At 36.5% G+C, this 22,770-nt stretch overlaps 1 protein-coding gene across 4 annotated transcripts; it reads right to left on the reverse strand.

Moving 5' to 3' along the window:
• Nucleotides 1-2,607: 2,607 nt before the first annotated feature.
• Nucleotides 2,608-18,781, reverse strand: LOC135110926 (uncharacterized). 4 transcript variants are annotated; one of them, XM_064023608.1, is made up of 4 exons: nt 18,520-18,781; nt 17,003-17,085; nt 12,183-12,273; nt 2,608-12,052 (listed from the first exon to the last, which is right to left on the reverse strand). In XM_064023608.1, the coding sequence occupies exons 3-4, from the start codon at nt 12,248-12,250 to the stop codon at nt 4,765-4,767; spliced, it is 7,356 nt and encodes a 2,451-aa protein (XP_063879678.1). In that variant the 5' UTR covers nt 12,251-12,273; nt 17,003-17,085; nt 18,520-18,781; the 3' UTR covers nt 2,608-4,764. The 4 variants fall into 4 exon arrangements, with proteins under 4 accessions (XP_063879678.1, XP_063879679.1, XP_063879676.1 ...); XM_064023609.1 differs by lacking the exon at nt 18,520-18,781 and adding an exon at nt 17,227-17,368; XM_064023606.1 differs by lacking the exon at nt 17,003-17,085.
• Between the last annotated feature and the right edge of the window lie 3,989 nt (nt 18,782-22,770).

Here is a 22,770-nt window from a genome sequence, read left to right on the forward strand (position 1 = left end):
TACATACATAAAACTTTTAAATACTTTTGGAGCAAGTTTAAATCAATCTTCCATAAAGTCTGAGTACGTATTACCATATTCCTACTTTGAGAAACGTCTTGGAAACTGGCTACATCCACTTTTCAACATTAAGAAAACCATAAAAAAAAATAAATAAATAAATGAATAAATGAATAAACTGTACATCTACATTTTGTTATGTCCAGTACACATCAGAATGTTCTTTATCCATTCTGCAACTTAATTCCTCCCCTAGCTGTGCCTTTCCAATAAATACATCTGTTTTCATATAGGCTATCCTTCTGTTGGCTGATCCCCCACATTCATTCTGATCCCGAAAACATCTACTGGCTTACTCTGACAAATCATTTAACAAATACAAAACTGTTCAAGAGCATTTTATCACATCCTTTCAGTACTTTGCCCTTCATGAGCTTACTAAGTTTACCTCATATCAACATTGCTGCACTAACCTTTCCAGTACAATATATATATATATATATATATATATATATATATATATATATATATATATATATATATATATATATATATATATATATATATATATATATATATATATATATATATTATTTTTTTTTTTTTCTTTTTTTCTTTTTTTTTTTTTTTTTTTTTTTTTTTATCCACCGTTTTACAATTTTTGCAAGATACTGATCGTATTATACTACGTGATCCAAGTTCTCCTATTTTCTTCGTCACTCTCAATCCCTCCCTCCTTTCCCCGAAACAAAAAAATAAATAAAATAAATTAATTAATTAAATACATAAATAATAAAATAAAACCTAAAAGCCAATGGCTGCTCTGACATCAGTTTTCAATACTTTACTGCCACGTAATTATATCGACATTCATAACTCATTAGTCTTTCTCTCCATACTCACCATTACAATATTGCATCATTCACTTACAACAAAATAATACCATTTATGGTTGTAGTGAGGATCCATTTTCCATAAGATTAGTTCTAATCACACCAAAGTACTCATGTTCTGAATATTCAAGAGAAAAAAAATCCAAGGTTGATCATACCTACTTCCATCTTAATAATAATAATAATAATAATAATAATAATAATAATAATAATAATAATAATAATAATAATAATAATAATAATAATAATGCATAAATAAATGAATAAATAAATAAATAATAAAATAAAAAATAAATGGTTCCATTGTCCAACTACAGTATATAACTAATACTATATTAGTCTATTAATCTGATCCCTATTCTTGGGATCTATGCCAGGGCTCTCTACAGTAATATGATAATAGCACATACTGCTGGTGCATCACAAAAATTACTTTATCACAACTACAGGATTCACTAGAAACTATATAAGCAAAATACCTTTCAAATTCAATTGACAAAGCATTTTTCTCACATGACCTTTGACATCAGTTCAGTGAAACACTAGAATAAACATAGTTTCCACTGACATTTATCTTTCATCAGCCTATATGCATCCCCTGCACGACTCATGTATTCTGAAATGGTTGGGGGCATCAAGCCATAGTACTGTACCTCAACAGTGACAGAAGGGGTTTTAACAACATTGTTAGGTTACAAGGTTACAACTTACCAACTCATAAATCATATTTTTTCTCCACTAGGCAAAAGCAACCCTACAGTCTTCACTTAATGATTCAAATTTTGTGCTTCTCAGTTGTGACCCATGTGCATGTCATTACATCACCAAAGTGCATTATAAATATTAACAATTTCTAGTACTAATTACAAAACTACTGTATGTATATACTTAGAATCCTGAATATTCTTAAATACCCTTTGAAAATTACTCTCTGAATCAACATGTATAGCAAAGTTCTTGCTTGTGAGCTACTAAATGATGCTGCACATTATGAGCTTTAACTTAAGTAAAGACTACTAAATTTGTGATGACTGGAGTGGTAATGGTAACCACTTTCACTTCACAACTGAGACTGGATCCCAATCATCAGCCAGGTGGAGACAATGACTTGCCTCCTTTCATGATATAAACCTCATTTCAACATGCAGAGAATAGGGACTGAATGTAACCCAGGGAAATAAATGTACCCCAGAAATCCAGTTAGCAACAAGATCCTAAGTCAATGTTATTAAGTATATGGTTCAATCCACCCCTGAATATTGGAGAAAGCCTTGTCCTGCAGTTAACTCCTATACAAATATTTGACTTTAGTAAAGGAGCAGTCACACTTCCCTCCGAGTCTGCAAGGAATAAGACTTTTCACCAAGATGAAATTTCAGTGACATTTCTTTTCCATAGTTTTCCCATTTCCCAAATAGCCATCCATTTTTAAGTTCACAAACAAATTTTCCTATGTTAGAAGACTCTTATACTATGGAAACTTATAAAGAGTGAGTTTTATACAAATTTCAGCTAAGAACAAGATATCAATTGAAACTGCACAATTAATCAAGTTCGGCTTTGTCACTTACCTTTGCATACTACCATCTTTAAAACTGGTTTTACCTAATAAACTTTCAGTATGGTTTTCTTGAATCTCAATAACCCTGTCATGATGGTAAATAAAATTCTTAGAACAAAAACACCAACATATTGAAGGAAGGTAAGGAAGGTCTTCTCAGGTGGTGTTTCCAAGTTCATTTCCACAAACTATGAAACATCAGCAGAATGATGCCAGTGAAGTAGCTGATCAATCTCTTGGATGTGTGTATTGTCACAGTTTAAAACACTAAAAGAGCATGCAGGGATTTTAAGCAGACAATGAAGTTTTGTTTCGATAAAAACTAAATAATTTAAACTTGCAGACAATGAAGTCTTGTTTTGATAACTAAATTATTTAAACTTGCAAACAATGAAGTTTTGTTTTGATAATCACTAAATAATTCAAACTTAATATAATGAGAATGAAATCATCAATAAGAGATACATCAATCAAAAAATATATACAACTACCAAGCTGAACAATGCAATGATCTACACTCATAACATACAGCCACATATACTGGTAGGTAGTACAAACAGGTAACTTTACTTATTCTTATGTCCCTGAGATCAGTAATATTGGTAAAAATAATGTCAAAACACATTTAACTGTAAAGGCTCAATGACTTGAGGCAAGTTTGACTGTCATTCATAAAATGATCTGGTCATTTTTTACAGTTTTCATATTTTCGTAACAGAAAATACTGCACACACATTTTCAAAAACATTTATATTTATTAACTTGAATAAAAAGGAAAAATACACTAAATGCAAATTTGTAGTTATATGTCAAACCTGAAACAACATGAAACCAACATTTTAGTGTTCCTTAATGTAAGGAAAAATTATACATTTATGCAGTTTATACGATGGTACCAAAATGTGTGCAGAGTCTGTGAATGTACCGCCCACACCAAAAGTAAAGCTGACAAACACCGGATGTAACACATGTAACTTTGGATCTGCCTAGTCAATGTTTCTCAATTAAGGCTAACAGCACAATTTATTGTTGACAGTACCGTGCCTCACTCGTATCAACATCAGCATTTTTCTACTTGGTTACTGATCATATATTTTTTGTTGTGTTCTACAATGCTCGGTGATGTCCCTTTCAAAAGAGGCAAACAAACGCATTTGATAAAACATTTTGCTACATCAGATTTACTAATACATTTTGTACATAAGCCAGACTATTTACAATCATATTATCCATTAACAGGTATACAAAGGTACAGAATCTATGTTTTCTCTTCACTCATTTTACAGTGCTTCAGCTAAAGAATTATATGAAGACCAAGATCAAAAAATTTGTTTTATGCCAGAGGCAAATTTTACAATTGTTATTACCTACTATTATCATTATCAAAACCAATAATAATAATAATAATAATAATAATAATAATAATAATAATAATAATAATAATAATAATAATAATAATAATAATAATAATAATATAAAAAAAACATTAGAGTCCTCCAGCTTTGAAAAGGAAAAAAATTACAAAATATCCACAGTAGAAATTTGCTTTTAAAAAGAATAAAACAAAGCAAAGGTTGCTGCCTAAAACTGCTTCCTGAGTTTCATGACACAGTTATAAAATGTCAAACATCTAAAATATTGAAGGTCTGCAAACACAACAAAAAATTGTTATATAAAATAACACTATCACAAAGGTACAGGTTTTCAGTGTCATGAAAACTGTATTAAACTAGTAGTTATGTAAATTTTGATACATTTTGGCACCTAAACTTTCCTAATATTACATGAAAAAAAAAAAAAACATACAATTGCAGAAGCTAACACAACATTCAATGTACTTTATTTGGACTGTTTCCTATGAACTATAGGGTTAATCCATTCATAATCCAATCCCAAAACATAATGGAATCAATAAAGCTTCATTCATAGCCAAGGCAAGTAGTATATGACACTTAGTGTCACCAGTGCACATCTTCGTTGAAGGTAATGAATTTAGGCTACCATCTAGCAGTGCTTTTAACCAGTTTTAGTTTTCAGGTACGGTACTGCAGTCTAAAACTTCTACCATCATAGTAGTAACTCAATGAAAATTCTACACTACAAAGAGCAATTATTATGGCAAAACATAACCAAAAACTGAATATCCATCTACAATGAAAACAGACTATTTCAGTAAGAAAATACCAGACTAAGAAAAGTAATTAACAACCTTAGACAACTTTTCTTTTTTTACAAGTATGTATTGTACTGAACATGACAAAGAACAGTCTATCAAGTTGAGCTATACAGTTCCAATATTCAGTACATTTCTCAGTCATTGTTGTCATTATTTTCATTGTCACTACTTGAATCACTACTAGAAGAAGAAGAGGAAGAATCACTTGAAGAAGAGGAAGAAGAGGAAGATGAGGAAGAAGAAGAGGAAGAATGCTGTCGCTGACTGGGTGGTTTAGCCGGAGTCTCAGGTTGAGATTGAGGCTGAGCCTGTGAGTCTGTTTCAAAATTACTATAATATTCATAGAGATCAGCATGGGGCTGTTGTTTTTGTGATCTCTGCTGCTTCTCTGCCACCTTGAGAGTGGTGGTACACTCTGGACAATACCAATTACCTTCTGGTGCAGCCATTATCCCAACACACTCAAAATGAAACCACTGGTATCGGCACGAGGGATTGTCACAGCCTATCATGTCCGATACCTCATCATAGGGACACTGACAAATACAGTACAGAGTTTCATCTGCTTCCATGCTTGCACCCTCATAGACTTTCTTCTTTGGTGCTCTCTTACGTTTCTTTGGGGGAGATTTAGCACCACTGTTGTTTACAGGCTTCTTTCTTTTATTCCTTGATGCAGAAGCTGGGGTGAGAGCAGCACGTGAGGCTGGCATGTAAATACTACATGAGTTTTCTGGCACTTTATGTACACGTTGGTGAGAGGGATGAACATTATCCAAGTGATACTGCAATGCCTCCAGGGAGTGCCAAGGTGAAGCTCCTTCACAATAAGGGCAGTCATAACTATGGGTCTGACTTTTGGTAGCTTTATGTACCATAAAGAAATGTAAACTTAATACAGTCCATGACTCAAATGCTTTGTAACAAAAGTTGCACATGTAAGCATCATTTACTCTTACATGATCAAACATGGTATGTGTGTCACTTAAGTGAACCACCAGGTCAACAATCTTGTTGAGACGCGGACGGGTCTCACACACCCGGCAGACGATCTCTCCACCAACATTAAGGGCCCGCTGGGCCTTGTGGGCATAATAAAGGTGGAAATAGTAAGCCCCATCCTCACGGAATACAAGACCACACAAACAGCGAAAAGTTCCATCTGGCAGCATTGCCCGCTGATGGAGAGCCAGGTGGTGGTCATTGATGTCATCAGCTGTGGAGAAGGAGAAATTACAAAAAGCGCACTCTGTGAGTCCAAGGTTTAGGACAAGTTGTGGATGAACTAGATACATGTGTAGAAGTTTTCCTGCAGGGTCACTCCAAGTTTGATGGCATGGCCCACATCGGAGACCCACTGCTCTCTCCACTATCTGTAGCATGTCCTCCCGCACAGCCAGGGAAGCAGAATTCTCAGTCACAGATCCTCCAATGGCTCCAACAACACTACTGGAACAATCTGTTATTCTTTTCTTTTTTTGATCCTCATTATTTGAAAGATCAAACATGTAATTATGATACTCTTCCCTTGGACTTTCAGACTTCCTTTCAACTACATTCTTTTGCTTACCAACCTGTTTCCCATGCTGAGAAGCTATGGTTTCTGATTCAGATTCTGAAGTTTCTAAGTCAGACTCTGTCATAGCTAACATAACAAGTCTTGTTTGGAATTCTTGCTCTGCTACTTTGTCATCATCAGCTGGTTTTGATGTTTTACTGTCTTGCGTGGTTGGACCATCTATTTCTGAAGCATCTGAATCAGAATCACTTTCCTGGCTGCCTTTCTTCTTTGCTGATTTTTCTAAAGATGTTCTGTGCTTACGGCTTTTGTAACGGCTAAGGTCTTCACTTGAATCTGATTGGTAATTTGATGTTCGGCCTGGATGGTCTGAGGCCACATGTTTGGCTAATAAATTTTTTGATACAAAAGCCTGTATACAGTGTTGGCAGCTATGTGGACGCTCTCCAGTGTGGATGCGTGAATGCACTTTAAGTCTAGACCGAGTGCTGAATCTGTCTCCACACTGTTCACACTTGTGGGCCAATAACTTTTTATGTATGTGCAGAACATGTTGAGTTAAAGAGACTTCAGAAGTGAAACCTTTTCCACAATGAGGGCAGGTCTGAGGGTTATGTTTCCATTCCTTGTGCTTCACTAGGTGGTGGTCACGCACAAACTTCTCACCACAAACTTCACATTCAAATTTTTTTTCCAATTTGCAGAGGTTATAGTGAAGCTGTCTAGATTTCTCCTGCTTGAATCTTTTGCCACACTTGAAACATGGATATGTATAGGTGAGTGAGGATGATCTTGCTTCTAAAACTATCATAGTTTTCTGGCTACCATCTGGTGTGGACAACATTAAAGGACGAGCCTCACTTGGCAAGTGAGACAGATGGAAAGAGTGAACAAGGAATGCGTAGAGACTTCCCTGAAAAGCTCCACATGTACATGTAATAAGGGACTCAGAATGAACTTCATTCAAATGCAGCAAAAGACGTGGCAAAAGAACACTGACGCCACACCCAACACACTGGCCTGTAAACTTGTCAGAAAGATCTTGCAAAATATTCTCTCCCATAGATGTTATATCAATGTCTGCATTTTCTCCAAGACCCTTTGGAACAGGCTTTGGTTCTCCTCTCCTACCATTTTTTTCTACAGTGGGTTTTGACTGTGAGGTATCAGTGTCCTGGGAAACAGCTTCAGTTGAATCTGCAGAATTTTTTCCACTAGGTTTATTTTTCCCTTCATCCTTCTGCTGCAACTGTTCAGTTAAAACTTCTGTCATAGTACGAAAAGTTTGTGCCACAACATTGTTCAAAGCATCAACTAATCCAAATGTTAACATTCCACCCTCAACTTGTGACTGATCTGATTTCTCTTGTTTGCCTGATTCCTTTTTCTCTGTACTGTTGGAACTTAAAGCTTCTGACATTTTAGTCTTTGAAGGAATTACTCCTTCTTCACTGGTATTTAAAGTTGAAAGTCTGCTTTGAGTTTGTGCAGGGGCAGGCCTTGCCTGAGGAGTACTAGGGCATGACACAGGAGATCCTGGGCTAGGAGGACCAGACTCACGTACAGAATTAGGAGATGCAGCAGCTGTATCAATTTGTAAAGGTGGTTCACTCCCACTGTCATCTTCTTCCTCATATTCTTTCTGAGGTTCCACAAGTTCATCTTTTCTTTTTTCAACTGCAGGTTCAGCAGCAGAGGCCAAAGTGCTACCAACTTCACTTTTCAAAGACTTCACTGTACTTTCAGATACACTTTGAGCTTTGGTGATAAAAGTGGATTGCTCAGACTGAATTCTGTCTTTTCTAGTATTTTTCATTTTTTCAGTATTTTGAGTGGTATCACTTGTAGGTGGAGTCAATTTATGGGGGGACATGGATACAGTACATAAAGACTCACACCACCCAGCATTACTTTCATCTTCACTTTCCAGACATTCCTCAACAGCTATTTTTCCCATCTGCTGCCTCTGTCCAATTTCAACACTTTCCTGGGCAGCTTGTATTAAGGGAGCAGTATTTATGAATGGATCACACTGAGCTATCACACCTCCAGCAGAGTTCATACCTACAAGCATCAAACAGCTTTCTTGTTTAGCAGATTCAACATTTGATCCTTTGTACTTTTCTCTAACCTGGTGCTTGTTGGTAAGACTTGTCCATACTGTGTCCCAGGATCTCAAATCATGACAAGTGTTTCGGTGATGTTGTAGGGATGTAGCTGTGATAGCATGAAATGGGCAAACAAGACATGCAAGTGTGTGAGAAAGAAGATGGTGACAGAATAGTGACAATCGGTCTCGAAATGTTTCTGTTGAATCACATTTGGAACAACGACTGGGCAATGTCAGATACTTGAAGTTAGGCTTAATGGTATGTCTATGCTTGGGGGATTCCATCAGGTGAACATAAAGACCAGCAGCTTGGGGAATGATAAAATCACAAGTCTTGGAGGGGCATTTCCATGGTGGTCCAATCTGGCAGCGTCTGAGACCATAACGACACTCTGGACAAATAGGAGATGGACTGCAATCTCTGTAGCGAAGCACTAGGAATGTTGAGCATCCACAGAGAGCACATGTACACCAAACTTTTACAGTCATAGAGAGATGTAAATTGGGTGGATTACGAACTAGAGTGAATATTTCCCCAATATGATCATACCACACTGCATTCAAATAATGTGCATCTGCTGCCATCAACATTCCTCCGCGGCCACCTCTCACCCACTGGAGGAGCATAGCAAGTTCATCCAGCCGCAAGTTTTTCTCAGTTGAAAGATGATAAGCATTGATGTGAGCTGCTAAATGTATGGAGGTGGGCAACACTGTCTTAAATGGTTTGACTTGTCCCTCTCCATCAGCAGTCATGTGGTAGGTGACACAAGTAGGGAAGGGACAGGGGTAAACATGAGCAGACCAGGAGTGGATTGCCCATGATAGTACATTCTGACCTGCCAGACTTTCTGAACAAAAAGTACAGTAGAAATGTGAAATACTCTTTTCAACATAAGTATGGCTTAAATCATGAGAAAGGAGACATTTCACCCACTGACCACATAGAACACACCAACCTCCAGAAAGCTGGCTAGCATGATTTGACAAAAGATGAGATGTAAGCTGTGACTCAGAACTTGGATAAGGATACCCACATAAGAACCAACATGCTAAGCTATCCTTTGCCATATCCAAACACCATGCACATAATCCCCTCGATTCTTCCAACTGAGGACTCACCATAAAAGCAAGTGAACGTTTACACATAAGGCAACAGGTTGAAGATAAATCATTTTGCAAGCCTAGAGCAAGAATGGATGCTAGGGACACACGGTGAACCTGTGGCAATGAAAGTAGTAGACGTAACACTAACCACCAACCGTGTAACAGAGTATCACTCATAAGGTGTACATTAACCAAGTGGTTTGCCAATAGCTTAGGGAATGCATGTGGAGCACACAACAACAAGAGGTACTTTGGATTTTGAACTGAGGAATTAGAAGCAGAACACTGGTGGCAAGTCCAGGCTAAACCTCTTCCAGTCCACCACACACTAGCCTGTGGGGAGCTGGAGCCCAGGGTCAGCATGCTGGACATCAGGCCATGCACCAAGAGTTCATGGAGCTGCCGGGCTGGTTGTGTAAGCATACAGAGACAAACTCGACAGGGACCAGCAGTATCTGATGCTGAACCAACCAACGTACAAGATGCAACATCACCAGTCAGATCCTCAATAATCCGTTTAATAAGATAGTCATGTCGGTCCCACAAATGAGCATGATATTGTACAGCACCAATGCTCTTTCCACAGCTTCCCTCATCAAACATACACTCATATACCCTTTTGTGACCAACATGGCAATGTTGCCGCCTTTCTTGCTTTGTCTCAAATATTAGCTGACATTCATGGCAAACTTTTTTGGCATCAAATCTGACCTTCCCTTTTCTTAAAACTTTTCCACTATCCAACTCAATACAACTTTCTGAACTTGTGATTTGATAGCTGTAAGCAGGCTTTGATAAATGTTCTAAATTCAATGCAGCATCATCTGAAGCAAAACCTTCAAATGCTTCAACTTCTTCATCACCACTTTCCCACATATTTTCAAATGAACTTTTATAGAAGCCCTCAAAGTCATAAGCAGCAACTTTCTCCTCCTCTACTGATCCAAAAAGATCTTGAAACTCTAACTTTGAAATGACAGTTTTTCCCTGAGCTTTTCCTACAAGGACATTTTCTGAGGAGATGCTCTGTCTTAGTCTTGCCACATCCACTCCTGAACTTTCCTTACTACATAGCACAGAGCTAATTCCACTACCCTTCAGTGAGTCTTTATCTTTCTTAATATTTGCACTACCTGCAGATTCACAATCTCTTTCTAAAACAACTTTACAATCCTTCATTTTGTAGTCTGACTTGCATCTTTCCTCCTGATATGATTTCTTTTGTCCCTTAAATCCAGTGTCAAACTTACTCCTGATAGATACTGGATTTAGTAACTCTTTCGGTTGCTCATCACAACATTCAACAAAACTAGAGAATCCTTTTCTTATCATAAAAGACCTCTTTTTGCTTGTACATTCCGAAAGACCAGAAACAATATTATCTTCATTATTATTGCTAGTTAGCCCTTCATCTAAGAAAACTTCATCTTTTCCTTTAGATAACACATATTTTCTTCCAAATGCCCGAACAGGACTCTCTCTTTCATTTATGTCTGCTAATGTATCTGAACTGCAAACATCATTTGTTTTTTCAAAGGTTTTGGGAAGAGTACTATCTTTAGCAAATTGCTGCTTGCTCACAGAGACTGTAGATCTGTCGAGAGCATCAACACTGGTATATCTAGGAGCCTCTCTTTTTGGAATATCTGTGGTTTTCTTACTGTATCCTAAACTACTGGAATCCTTTGTTTCTTTGTCTTTAATTTTTTCACATCTATCCTGAGCCTTCCTTGCAGCAAGTGAGCCTGTATTTTTGTCTGATATTTCATCATATTTATTTCCTGAATGTCTTTTGTCTGAAACATCCACATGTGATGCATTAACATTGAGTTTTTCAGTCTTATTTTTATCAGGATCACCACTCTGGTTCTCACTACTCCCAGGTACATTTATCACACTTGTATTCAAATCTTCTTTTCCAATACTGTTCACAGAGGATTCTTCAACACTACAGGCTCCTGAGGTCTCTACATTCTGTTCACCATTTTCTAAATGTACTGACTCTACATTTTCATTAGGAACTGATGAGCCTTGATCATCTCTTGATTCTGTATCAACACTCTCACTCAACTTAGTGTTTTCTTTGTCACTGTCAGCTTCTGTATTTCTGCTTCCAGATTTTTGTCCATCCAATTCCTGAGTTTTCTGTGCATTTGTAAAATCTAATTTACGAACTGCAACAATACTTTCATCTGTGATTTTTTGTTCATAACCAGAGGAGTCTGATACACTATGAATTTTTTCTGAAGAAGAACTAGAGGCTTTAGTAACTTCCAACTTTTCTCTTCGTTCATTGGCCTTGAGGGATTTAACGATGATCTCCCAGTCATGCATAATATCTGGGAGAGGATTTACTTTGGATCTCTTAGGTTCTGGAGGACTTCCATCCTCATCATCTGAACCTAATGATCCTGCTTTATACATGTGCAGTCTTCCCTGTCCACTCTCTGCATAAGATGACCTTCCTTCCCGAGCAACACGGCCACTACTCTGACTCTTTCCACTTGAGTATCTTGACTTCCTTGGCCGCTCTGATCTTGTTTGGGAGTCATGTTGAGAATTGCTTGAGATACGTGCAGGAGTAGCCAATGTTGACAGTCTCATTGGCACATCTTGAGAAGAAACTGGTCCATGGCCAGATTCTGAAACACTGCGAGACCGTCCAGTCCGGCGGCCTACAGGAGATCTGAAAATTATCATGAGTTATTAAGGTAGCTGCTTTTATTTAGTATGAATTTCACATTCCATTACAATTCAAACACAATGAATATTTCAACAAAATCATTATGCATGGCACAAGTAAATGACAAGTGTACCTTGGTATGGCGCTAGAGGACTCCTTATCCACAGGTGGATGCTGACGGCTCACATAACTGTGGTCCATTATGACTTCTTATGTTTTCAGATCTGAAACAGAAATACCCTTTACTTCACAATAATGCAGAATGACCCTACTTTTGTAATGACTGCTTTGCAAACAATATTAACAAAGTGGATGAACTGAACAATATAAATTAAATACAAGTTAATTATAAGAATCACATATCAAAACAAAATGGGAATGCAACACATGAACAGTGAACACGTTTTGTGACTACAATGCCAAAGAACATGGAAAGAACTCCACCTAACAGCATTTATTTAATAATTTAGCAGTGCTAATCATGGACACCCAAGATATTCTCTAGAAAAGAAAGTTGACAATCAGTTTGTTTAGTGATTTGTGTTAATAAAGTCAGGCATTTAGAGAGAGAGAGAGAGAGAGAGAGAGAGAGAGAGAGAGAGAGAGAGAGAGAGAGAGAGAGAGAGAGAGAGAGAGAGAGAGAGAGAGAGAGAGAGAGAGAGAGAGAGAGAGAGAGAGAGAGAGAGAGAGAGAGAGAGAGAGAGAGAGAAACTATGCTAAGCATTAAATCTCATGAACCAAAGTATACAGCTGATTGAAATGCATGTACTTAGAGTATGTATATATGAGACATGGACATGGTAGTGATGCCTTACTGATATCAGGGCCCATGAATATTAGTGGATACATGTATAAAACAAATAGTAAGTTACTGAAGCAATTTTCTCACTAGTTAGGCTTAGACTCATTTGGCAACCACTGGCTAAAGCTAGGAACAAACAAGACCTAATACTGATAATACTGTAGTATCCTTTAATGCACAACATGTAGGCATTTCTTATCCCTGTCTTAGATTTCATTATATAGAGAATTCTGAGCACCATAACCTGTCAGAAATCAAAAAGTCAGTAACAAATTTTGAAAATTCAAACAAATTTCCACCTTATCTCTACAGGACCACTTTAAGCCCAATGTGAATAAGAATGATGTTCCACTGTTTATGAGAGGGATTTCCTGGGTTGAACTACATTTCAATGTATCTATACATTATGCAGCCATGATGACACTGCTTAAGCCTACCAGTCCCCAGTGTCCCCTACACTATCACATTATTTTCAAAGCCTTGTTTCTGTGTTCCAGTAATGACTTACACTACAGAGAAATAGCCAATAATTTTAGCATATGGTACAAGGACAACCATTCAGACCTAAATGTAAGAAAAACAAAAAGAAATGGATGTTGATTTCAGTAGACTAAAACAAAGACACTTTCCACTTTGTATTAGCAATGAAACACTTGAGAGTCCATGAAAATGTATACCTAAATGGGACAATAGTAGATGACAACTTTAATACTGCAAGTGGTATCGATGCAATTCATAAAAATACCAATTGCAGGTTATACATTATGAGGCAATTACAAAGACTCGACCATAGAGTACTGAACTGCTTTTATACTTGTGTCATTCAATTTGTCTTATCTTTTGCTATCGTGTGCTGACTTGGAAATAGCAGCAACTTGACCATAGAGTACTGAACTGCTTTTATACTTGTGTCATTCAATTTGTCTTATCTTTTGCTATTGTGTGCTGACTTGGAAATAGCAGCAAGTCCTCAAATAAACTAACAAAGATAATTATGCAATGTAAAGGAATTGGAATAAGTACTACACAGTCCCTGTTAGACATCTATAAATAAGACAAGTATCCAAAATTGCAGTATGATCATGACAGGCAGCAAGCATCCTTTTAACTCTAAATGCATGATGTTACCACCAGGCAAGACTGCAATCCATTGTATTGTACAGCTGGATATGGCAGATCTTTTGTTCTATCAAGTGTGTGGTTATCAAATTAATATAATACAAATTGCATAAAACTTTGAAAATATCATAATGGGTACTGTTAACAATGAGTTGAGCAATATCAGTACTCTCAATCTTTCATCACTTTCACTGGTAAACTAAGGAATTCCCTGCCTGCTTCCTTATTTCCCCTTCCCATGAGCTGAACTCTTTCAAGACACTTATCCTCCAATTTTGGATAATCCCTTTGTTTATCTCTTTGGAGACTCAGACCATCAACATGACTTTTCCTCTCTCTCTCTCTCTCTCTCTCTCTCTCTCTCTCTCTCTCTCTCTCTCTCTCTCTCTCTCTCTCTCTCTCTCTCTCTCTCTCTCTCTCTCTCTCTCTCTCTCTCTCTCTCTTCCTTTTTGTTGTTCTAGGCTAGTGTCCCTCTTACATTAAAAAAAATGGTTACGGAAACTGTGATTCCAGATAACTATTTTTTATCATAGTTATATTCCAGCATTCTATAACATTTTTGTCATAAATGTTTTAATGTCCTACTGTTTCATGCATTTCTACAAAAGATGTACAAAAGTTTCACATGTGGATAATAAAGTATTTATTATCATCATCATTATTATTATTATTATTATTATTATTATTATTATTATTATTATTATCATTATCATTCTTATTATTATTACTATTACTAGACTCCCAGCAGCTACAATTGAGGTAAAATATGGTATTTTATACTTAATTACAGTGATTTTGAAAGGGGTGCCCTCCCTATGTTATAATTTTTGCCTATCTTAAAATCACTTTCACTGTTATATAACTTCTGATGGAACAAGGCAAATAGTTTGACTTACAGTCAAGTGACTGATAGAAACCAGTTAGCCCCATTTTCTTTTTTTCTTTTTTTTTATGTAAGGGGTTAATGGCAAAGGGAAAAAAATAAAAATAAATAAAGAGGAAAAAAAATCCCACTGAGTGGCCAGTACCTAGAGATATCAACAGAATCATTGAAAATTGAAGGATAAGTGTCTTGAAACCTCCCTCTTGAAAGTGTTCAAGTCATAGGAAGATGGAAATAAAGAAGCAGGCAGGGAGTTCCAGAGGTTACCAGAGAAATTGATAAATGATTGAGAATACTGGTTAACTCTTGCATTAGAGAGGTGGAAAGAATAGGGATGAGGCCGCAAGAAGAGGGGAGGCATGTAGTTAGTAAGATCAGAAGAGCAGATGGCATGAAAATAACAGTAGAAGATTGCAAGAGATGGAACATTGTGGTGATGAGAAAGAGGCTGAAGACAGTCAGTTAGAGGAGTTGATAAGACGAAAAGCTTGTAATTGCAATCTGTCTAAAAGAGCAGTATGAGTGAAATCCCATCCCCATACATGTGAAGCATACTCCATACATGGATGAGTAAGGACCCTGTACAGAGTTTGTAGCTGTGGGGGTGAGAAAAAAGTGGAGATGACTCAAAACACCTAACTCCATAGAAGCTATTTTAACAAAAGATGAGATGTGGTTTCCAGTTTAGATTATAAGTAAAGGACAAATCAAGGATGTTCAGTGTAGAAGAGGGGGACAGTTGCATGTCAATGAAGAAGTGGGGATAGTTGTCTGGAAGGTTGTGTCGAGTAGATGTATGGAGGAACTGAGTTTTTGAGGCATTGAACAATACTAAGTTTGATCTGCCCCAATCAGAAATTTTTGAGAGATCAGAAGTCAGGCATTCTGTGGCTTCCCTGTGTGAATTGTTTACTTCCTGAAGGGTTGGACATCTATGAAAAGATGTGGAAAAGTGCAGGGTAGTATCATAACCGTAGGAGTGAATACGATAAGAAGTTTGGTTTAGATCATTGATGAATAATAGGGAGAATGGTTGACAGGACAGAACCCTGAGGAAAACCACTGTCAATAGATTTAGGATAAGAACAGTGTCTACCACAGTAGCAAATGAAGGGTTGGACATCTATGAAAAGATGTAGAAAAGTGCAGGGTCGTATCATAAGCGCAGGAGTGAATAGGACAAGAAGTTTGATTTAGATCACTGATGAATAATAGGAAGAGAGTGGGTGACAGGACAGAACCCTGAGGAACACCACTGTCAATAGATTTAGGAGAAGAACAGTGTCTACCACAGTAGCAATAGAATGATTAGAAAGAAAACTTGAGATGAAATTATAGAGGATAGAAGCTTCAGGATTGCAGTTTGGAAATCAAAACTTTGTTCCAGACTCTATCAAAAGCTTTTGATATGTCTAAGGCAACAGCAAAAGTTTCACCAAAATCTCTAAAAGAGGATGATGAAGACTCAGTAAGGAAAGCCATAAGATCACCAGTAGAGCGGCCTTGACAGAACCCATACTGGCAATCAGATAGAAGACTGTGAAGTGATAGATGTTTAAGAATTTTCCTGTTGAGGATAGATTCAAAAACTTTGAATAGGCAGGAAATTAAGGCAATAGGACAGTAGTTTGAGGGATTAGAACAGTCACCCTTTTTAAGAACATGCTGAATGTAGACAAGAAAGAAAGGTAGATGTTCACAGACAGAGTTGAAAGAGTTTGACTAGGCAAGGTGCAAACACAGAGGCACAATTTCCGAAAACAATAGGAAGGACCCCATCAGGTCCATAAGCCTTTCAAGACTTTAGGCCATCCATTTAGGGGATCCATGGAAATAAAGAACCCCCCTCCAAAAAAAATAAATGAATAAATAAATAAAGTTGCATGTTTCATTTAGTAAAGCCTCCCTCAGTGTTAGGTAGTATACACTTTCTTCCCCATCCTAGAATCCATATTCCTAACCAAGTCACCAAGTTTGCTATGCATTGGGAAAATTATAGAAATAGAAAATCCTATATGAAAAAGGAGATTTTCTTAGAATTTATTCCAGATATCAGAACTTTATGGTAACCTGGGAGTAAAATCAGAACACTGAATCACAACACACAATCCAAGACTGGATCAATGCATGGTCAATAAGTGATGCTTACAAAGAGTGTGGTGTTTGCTGAGTGGCCAGACAGGCTGGATGGGCAGTATTTACTGGCACCATGGTGATGCCTTGGTGATGTGGCTACTTGGTGCATCAAAACAATAATGCCATTATTCTTCAAATTACTGTATTACTTTTATAACTATTTCAGGCAGATAAAACAAAAAGTTCAAACCATAAAAATAAACAATCAAAAAAACAAAACAAAACAAAAACCCTTACCATTTAATTCTGATGATATAGATATCAATTAACCGTAACTGTGACAATAAATCTAATGTTACTATTCTGTGACTGAGACATGTTAAATAAATGACTATCAGTATCAATGCATTCATGAAACTTGATTATTATTGTCAATATTTACTTTCAGTAATTAATCCATTTTACTATAGTCTAATAATTATTTGTGTAGTTTTCTGATTATGTATGTTGGTTTCTTTTTTTTTTTTTTTTTTTGTGTGTGTGTATATATATATATATATATATATATATATATATATATATATATATATATATATATATATATATATATATATATATATATATATATATCACAAATATAAAACAATTAAAATGGATTAACGGACCTAAGTAAATACTGGTTTTGGCCTAACATTACACCATCTAATGCAATTAAAACAGACTTATTCTGGTCAAACATCATCCAATTTATTTGATACAAAACACTGGACCATTCTAGCCTGTCATTCTTCAAATCCATTGAATGCTTACCCTCACCCCCTACCCCCATCCAGCCACAACAGCAGTGATGCACATACACCACATTATCACTCAACCATCATCCGTTTCCTCTCATCAAAGCATGACCCACACACCGGTGACTTAGCCACCTGCTATGAACACTAGGTACTTCAGTACTCACTTATTGATGGTATCACTCAAGACAACCACGATATTGACTCTCATAACCACTAAGAGCGCCTGACACGACTTGGTACCGAGGCATCACCAGGCCACCTTGCCACCTCGCCGGATAGCCTCTCTTTTTATCTCTATCACACACACACACACACACACACACATGGGAATTGATACTGAATTGGGTATTAATACTGAATTACCCGTGTCACACTGGCAGACGATTTTTTTTTTTTTTTTAGTAACTGAATGTTATTATAAAACACGTCATTAATGACATTTACTTTTTTATGAGCGTAGGGGATGAGGAATAATGCGTGGTTGTTAGGTTAGGTTTGATAAGGTACTCAACTAATAAACAATCGTGATGACAAATAGGAGTTAAATAGAAATTACCTGCCAGAAAAATCAAACAACTTTCCCGTTATCCAGTAAGACGCGCGTGATTCCGTAAATTTACCCTCCCTCCCTAGCACACCACTAAACAGCCTACCCCCTGCCCCCCCCACGACCTCACGCCACCCACGCCTATCACCCACGTGCACCCATGACCAGCCCTGGCATTATGTGACTGAGTGTCTGAGAGTGTGTGGAGGATATATGAGCAGCACGCCGCCCCTTGCCTCCCCTTACCGCCACAGGGCCAAGGGTCGCCATCTTGCTTAGGCCCCAAGACTGCTGACGCGGCCGCTCCTAGCTTCTTTACATGCTCCCTCCGCCCCCAGCACCGTGACAAGCCCTCCAACACCCCCGCCGCCGCCACCATATGCTCCCACGGTTCTCGGCAGTAGAAAGATGCTGGGGAAATTATTATAAAATGCCCTAAGAAAGGTAAATGTCTCTTGGCTCTGTAAACACCCGCGCGACCACGTGATCTCTGCCAGACGTACGATTATTCATATATTGTACTGGCTGGGCTCAGTTCATCGTATTTTTCATCGTGCGTAGCTTTTTATTTGTGCCATTCTGTCCCTTCACACAGCCGCTTCTATAATTGTATTTGAGAAATTCTCAGACTGTGACCATTACGCGCTTTACACTATAACTGATATGCAATTAATATTTGTGCGTAGAGACAAATATATCCAAATACTCGTATAACATCCTGAATGGATAAACTTCTCAAATTTTGCCTGGTTGTTTAATAAAGTCGTGTTTATGGATAATACTCGTCACGAAACATATCGTACTGGAGCGATTTTATTTTAGAGTTGCATTAATATTTCATCCCAGCGACGATAATCTTATATGGATGTAACCTGTTCACACATAAGTCTATCCAGTGGTGCTAAAGGCAATAGAAACACGTTCCACATGCATGATAACCATTATAGCTTCGGTTATCTCCTTGCCAAAGTTGTGAAAGATAACTTTCCTGTATGTAGAACAAGCAAAGGACAGACATATAAAACATTGACAAAATACAATGTCATCTGAATGTATTCTGTATCTTTGACTGATGATGCCAAGTAGTGTTACAGTATTCAGTAAAAATTACAAGGCTGCATATGATTTTAATTCATTATTCAAACCACTTCATGGAACAATAAAAACATTTAGGTCATATACAATGAATAGCCAGAAAATGTCCATGTCAGAAATTAACAAGGTACTATTTTTAGCCACAAGCACAATTGTTATCAAGATAGGAAACCCATTATTAAATACCTTATGATACACTTTTTTTTTTTTTTCAAGATTGTACAGTACTATTATCTTCCTATAGGTCAATAAACAAATTTGTTCAACAGAAGTGCATCCATGTAACAAATGTGTTGCTGAATAGTACTGTAAACCTATGGTGGCCCATGAATGAGCTAATTCATCAGTCATTGCATGCATGTTTCGAGAGGAAGACTAATTATAACCATATACATTCATCATCATTACAATATTATCAGGAAAGCAACAAGACACACTGCTCAGCATAATCTGGCCTCTTCCAGATGAAGGTTCATTTGATTTCACACCTCATCCTCATACTCATGCTGGTTTAACAACACTATATTTTGTTATTGATCAGCTATGCTCACATTAGTCTAGTTTACATGAACACACACACACACACACACACACACACACACTTTTTTTCTTCTCTCTTTTTTTCCTTCCCTCTCAGAAGTGTTCACACACAAGTGTGTGTGTGTGTGTGTGTGTGTGTGTATATATATATATATATATATATATATATATATATATATATATATATATATATATATATATATATATATATATATATATATATATATATATATATATATATATATATATATATATATATATATACAAAATAATTCTTTATTTTCAATTCATAGCAGCTACTGTATTCAGGTAGATCATTCCTGTTATATATTTATTTCAGTGTCCAAATCATATGATGGGCTGTGTTTGAGTAACTTTATCACTCTATTCAATATTCACCCAAGAACACATGTCAAACCATTCACAAACTTTGATCATTTCACCGTCATGTTGTTCATATCACAGCCATCTCTCACATGATTACCTTAGTGTTGGCCGTACTATCCAACCACATTATGCCTCATATTTTAAAAGGAACCAATACCTCTTTGTAATAAATCTATATGCCATGCTTCATTGTGCACTGCTTTCATACTTGAAAACAGTTTTTACTTGACTTTAATGATCATCAATGTTTCACTCCTTTTTAGATTTTGAAGAGTCTTTATAAGGAATGGTCATGGAAGGACTGACATAAGAATATATTGTCCATACAAAACTATCAATCGATCATTTATTGTTCTATTTTTGGCTATACTGGATATTCTCACTTTTCATTTTGATCACTTGGTTCTTTTCTGAAAGCCTAAAAGCTAATCATTCTTCCATTTCCATCCTATATATATCCATTTACATCCAATAAAATCTACTTGCATCAAATCCCATTTTTCACCTTTCCTATTTAATTCATTCCACATGACTGCAATTCTTGTGGCTTCTCATCTTGTTTAGCAATTCTGGGAGCCAATTCATTCTTTCAGGCATATAACTCAAGGTTAAGGTGGTCTAGAATCCATACCTCCTACCTCCTCTCCCTTTTAGCAGGGCAGCTGATTGATATATTCACAATGTACACCTGCCACCTGCCCAGTTTTTCATATCCCAAGATATTCACAATCACATTATCAATTAACCTTCCCCTAACTGGTTTTCTAAAATACTAATAGGAATACAATAGTAATATCAGAATAATAACTCCTCAGAAAAATTATGAAAACAATGAATATATTGTTAGTGTGCACTCATCCAAGTGACTATCAGTCCATTACTAGAACTGTGGCAGGTACCAGCAGTCATGAGGATGAGTTTGTCTTGTGAAGAGTTAATATTTTTATATCATTACCCTTTTTCCTACTCATATCCTTAAAAATCAGCTTAGGACAGGATGACTGAAAACTTTGAATATGAAATAATGGGAAAGTGAGAGGAACATTATGAGTATACCATTTAGCTGCCCCACCTAAAAGGTGGAGGAAACAAAGAACATGGCTTCTATATCAGGTTACCCAACAGCAACTATATTTGTGATGCTCAGGGTATAGCTCTGGAGAGTTACATGATCATACAAGACAAGGATTGTTCTACCTCATGAATTACACTACAGTATTTTGTTGGTTCTTGATAGAATTAGAATTTCTCTAACTTTGAATAGTCTGTGACACTCCTTGGCATCCAAATATGTTCACACAAAAAGCCATGAAGTTCCATCTAGTTTTGGGTGTGTAAGTGTGTGAAATGGACAGATATACATTATATTCTTTTGTTTTTAATCATTTGATTTGTCATGTGTGTGGTGTTTTGTCTTGGCCACCCTGTGTGGGATTGCCAGCCTGCTATATAGATAGATAGATAGATAGAACTATCAAGATGCTTTTAATATTTATCAACAACTATATCCTCCTAAAATCTTTTCCCTTATTATCCTCACATATTGATTTCTTGCTAGTTTATATACTACTTTGTTTCTTTTAAATAATCATCTTTTTTTTTCTTTTTTTTTTCATGCTTCATCCCTTCCATGTTTTGCTCTTCTATATCCTTATTAATTTCTCATATTTCTCACAGTCAGCAATCATCCTTGCATGACCAAATTGCACACTTGGTCTACAGCATGTGAATCTCAGCTTCTTGATGGGCAACCTGATTTTTTTTTTTTTTTTAACCAAATGCACTATTCTTTACATTGTGTAATTCTATAGTTTTGTTACCAAATACGTACAGAATCTTACAGATTCTTACAGTTGATGTCACCATTTTTTATTTTATTTTCTTTCATGTTGCAGTAACACTGTTCAACAAACTCCATCACTGTATGCAGTAAAACATTATTATATTGTACAATCACACATACTGGCTGCCCTAGTAAGGCTATGAAAGATTGGCCATATGCAGTAAGGTCTATTACTACATTTAGTCCCACTTTCACCCCTCAGCTCCAATTAGTTTCTGAGAAAAATATGTATAGCTGAATACACTTTGAAGAGACCTAGTTGTAAATCCTTGTTACTATGGATATATATGAAAAATGCATTCTGTTAGAATTTATTTTTTGTTAAATTTAAATGTAGCATATTATAAATAAACATGATACACTGAAGGTCCTCATTGAACATGAATTTCACAACCAAAATTTGCATCTGCATGAATGTGTAAAATATAAAAAGAAATTTATTCAACACAATACAGCCTTATATCTGTAAGAATCGTCAACACAGAGCAACATTAAACTTAACTTCATCAGGCACAAAATTAGGTAGTTGTGCATGAAAGGTTCAGAAAACTGTTTTATTGGGTGAAATATGATTGTATATAATGAATTTTGTAAGTTGATTTGTTCATTTGTTCATAGCCTATGTTTAGTAA

The sequence above is a fragment of the Scylla paramamosain genome, chromosome 21 (assembly GCF_035594125.1).
Source record: "Scylla paramamosain isolate STU-SP2022 chromosome 21, ASM3559412v1, whole genome shotgun sequence".
Lineage (NCBI taxonomy): Eukaryota > Metazoa > Arthropoda > Malacostraca > Decapoda > Portunidae > Scylla > Scylla paramamosain.

What these genes read in the sequence shown, in the direction of transcription:
- LOC135110926 (XM_064023606.1), bottom strand. Translation starts at nt 12,250, where the DNA reads ATGGACCACAGTTATGTGAGCCGTCAGCATCCACCTGTGGATAAGGAG. An exon ending in TCCTCTAGCGCCATACCAAG is followed by an intron (nt 12,053 to 12,182) that starts GTACACTTGTCA and finishes GATAATTTTCAG; the next exon opens with ATCTCCTGTAGGCCGCCGGA.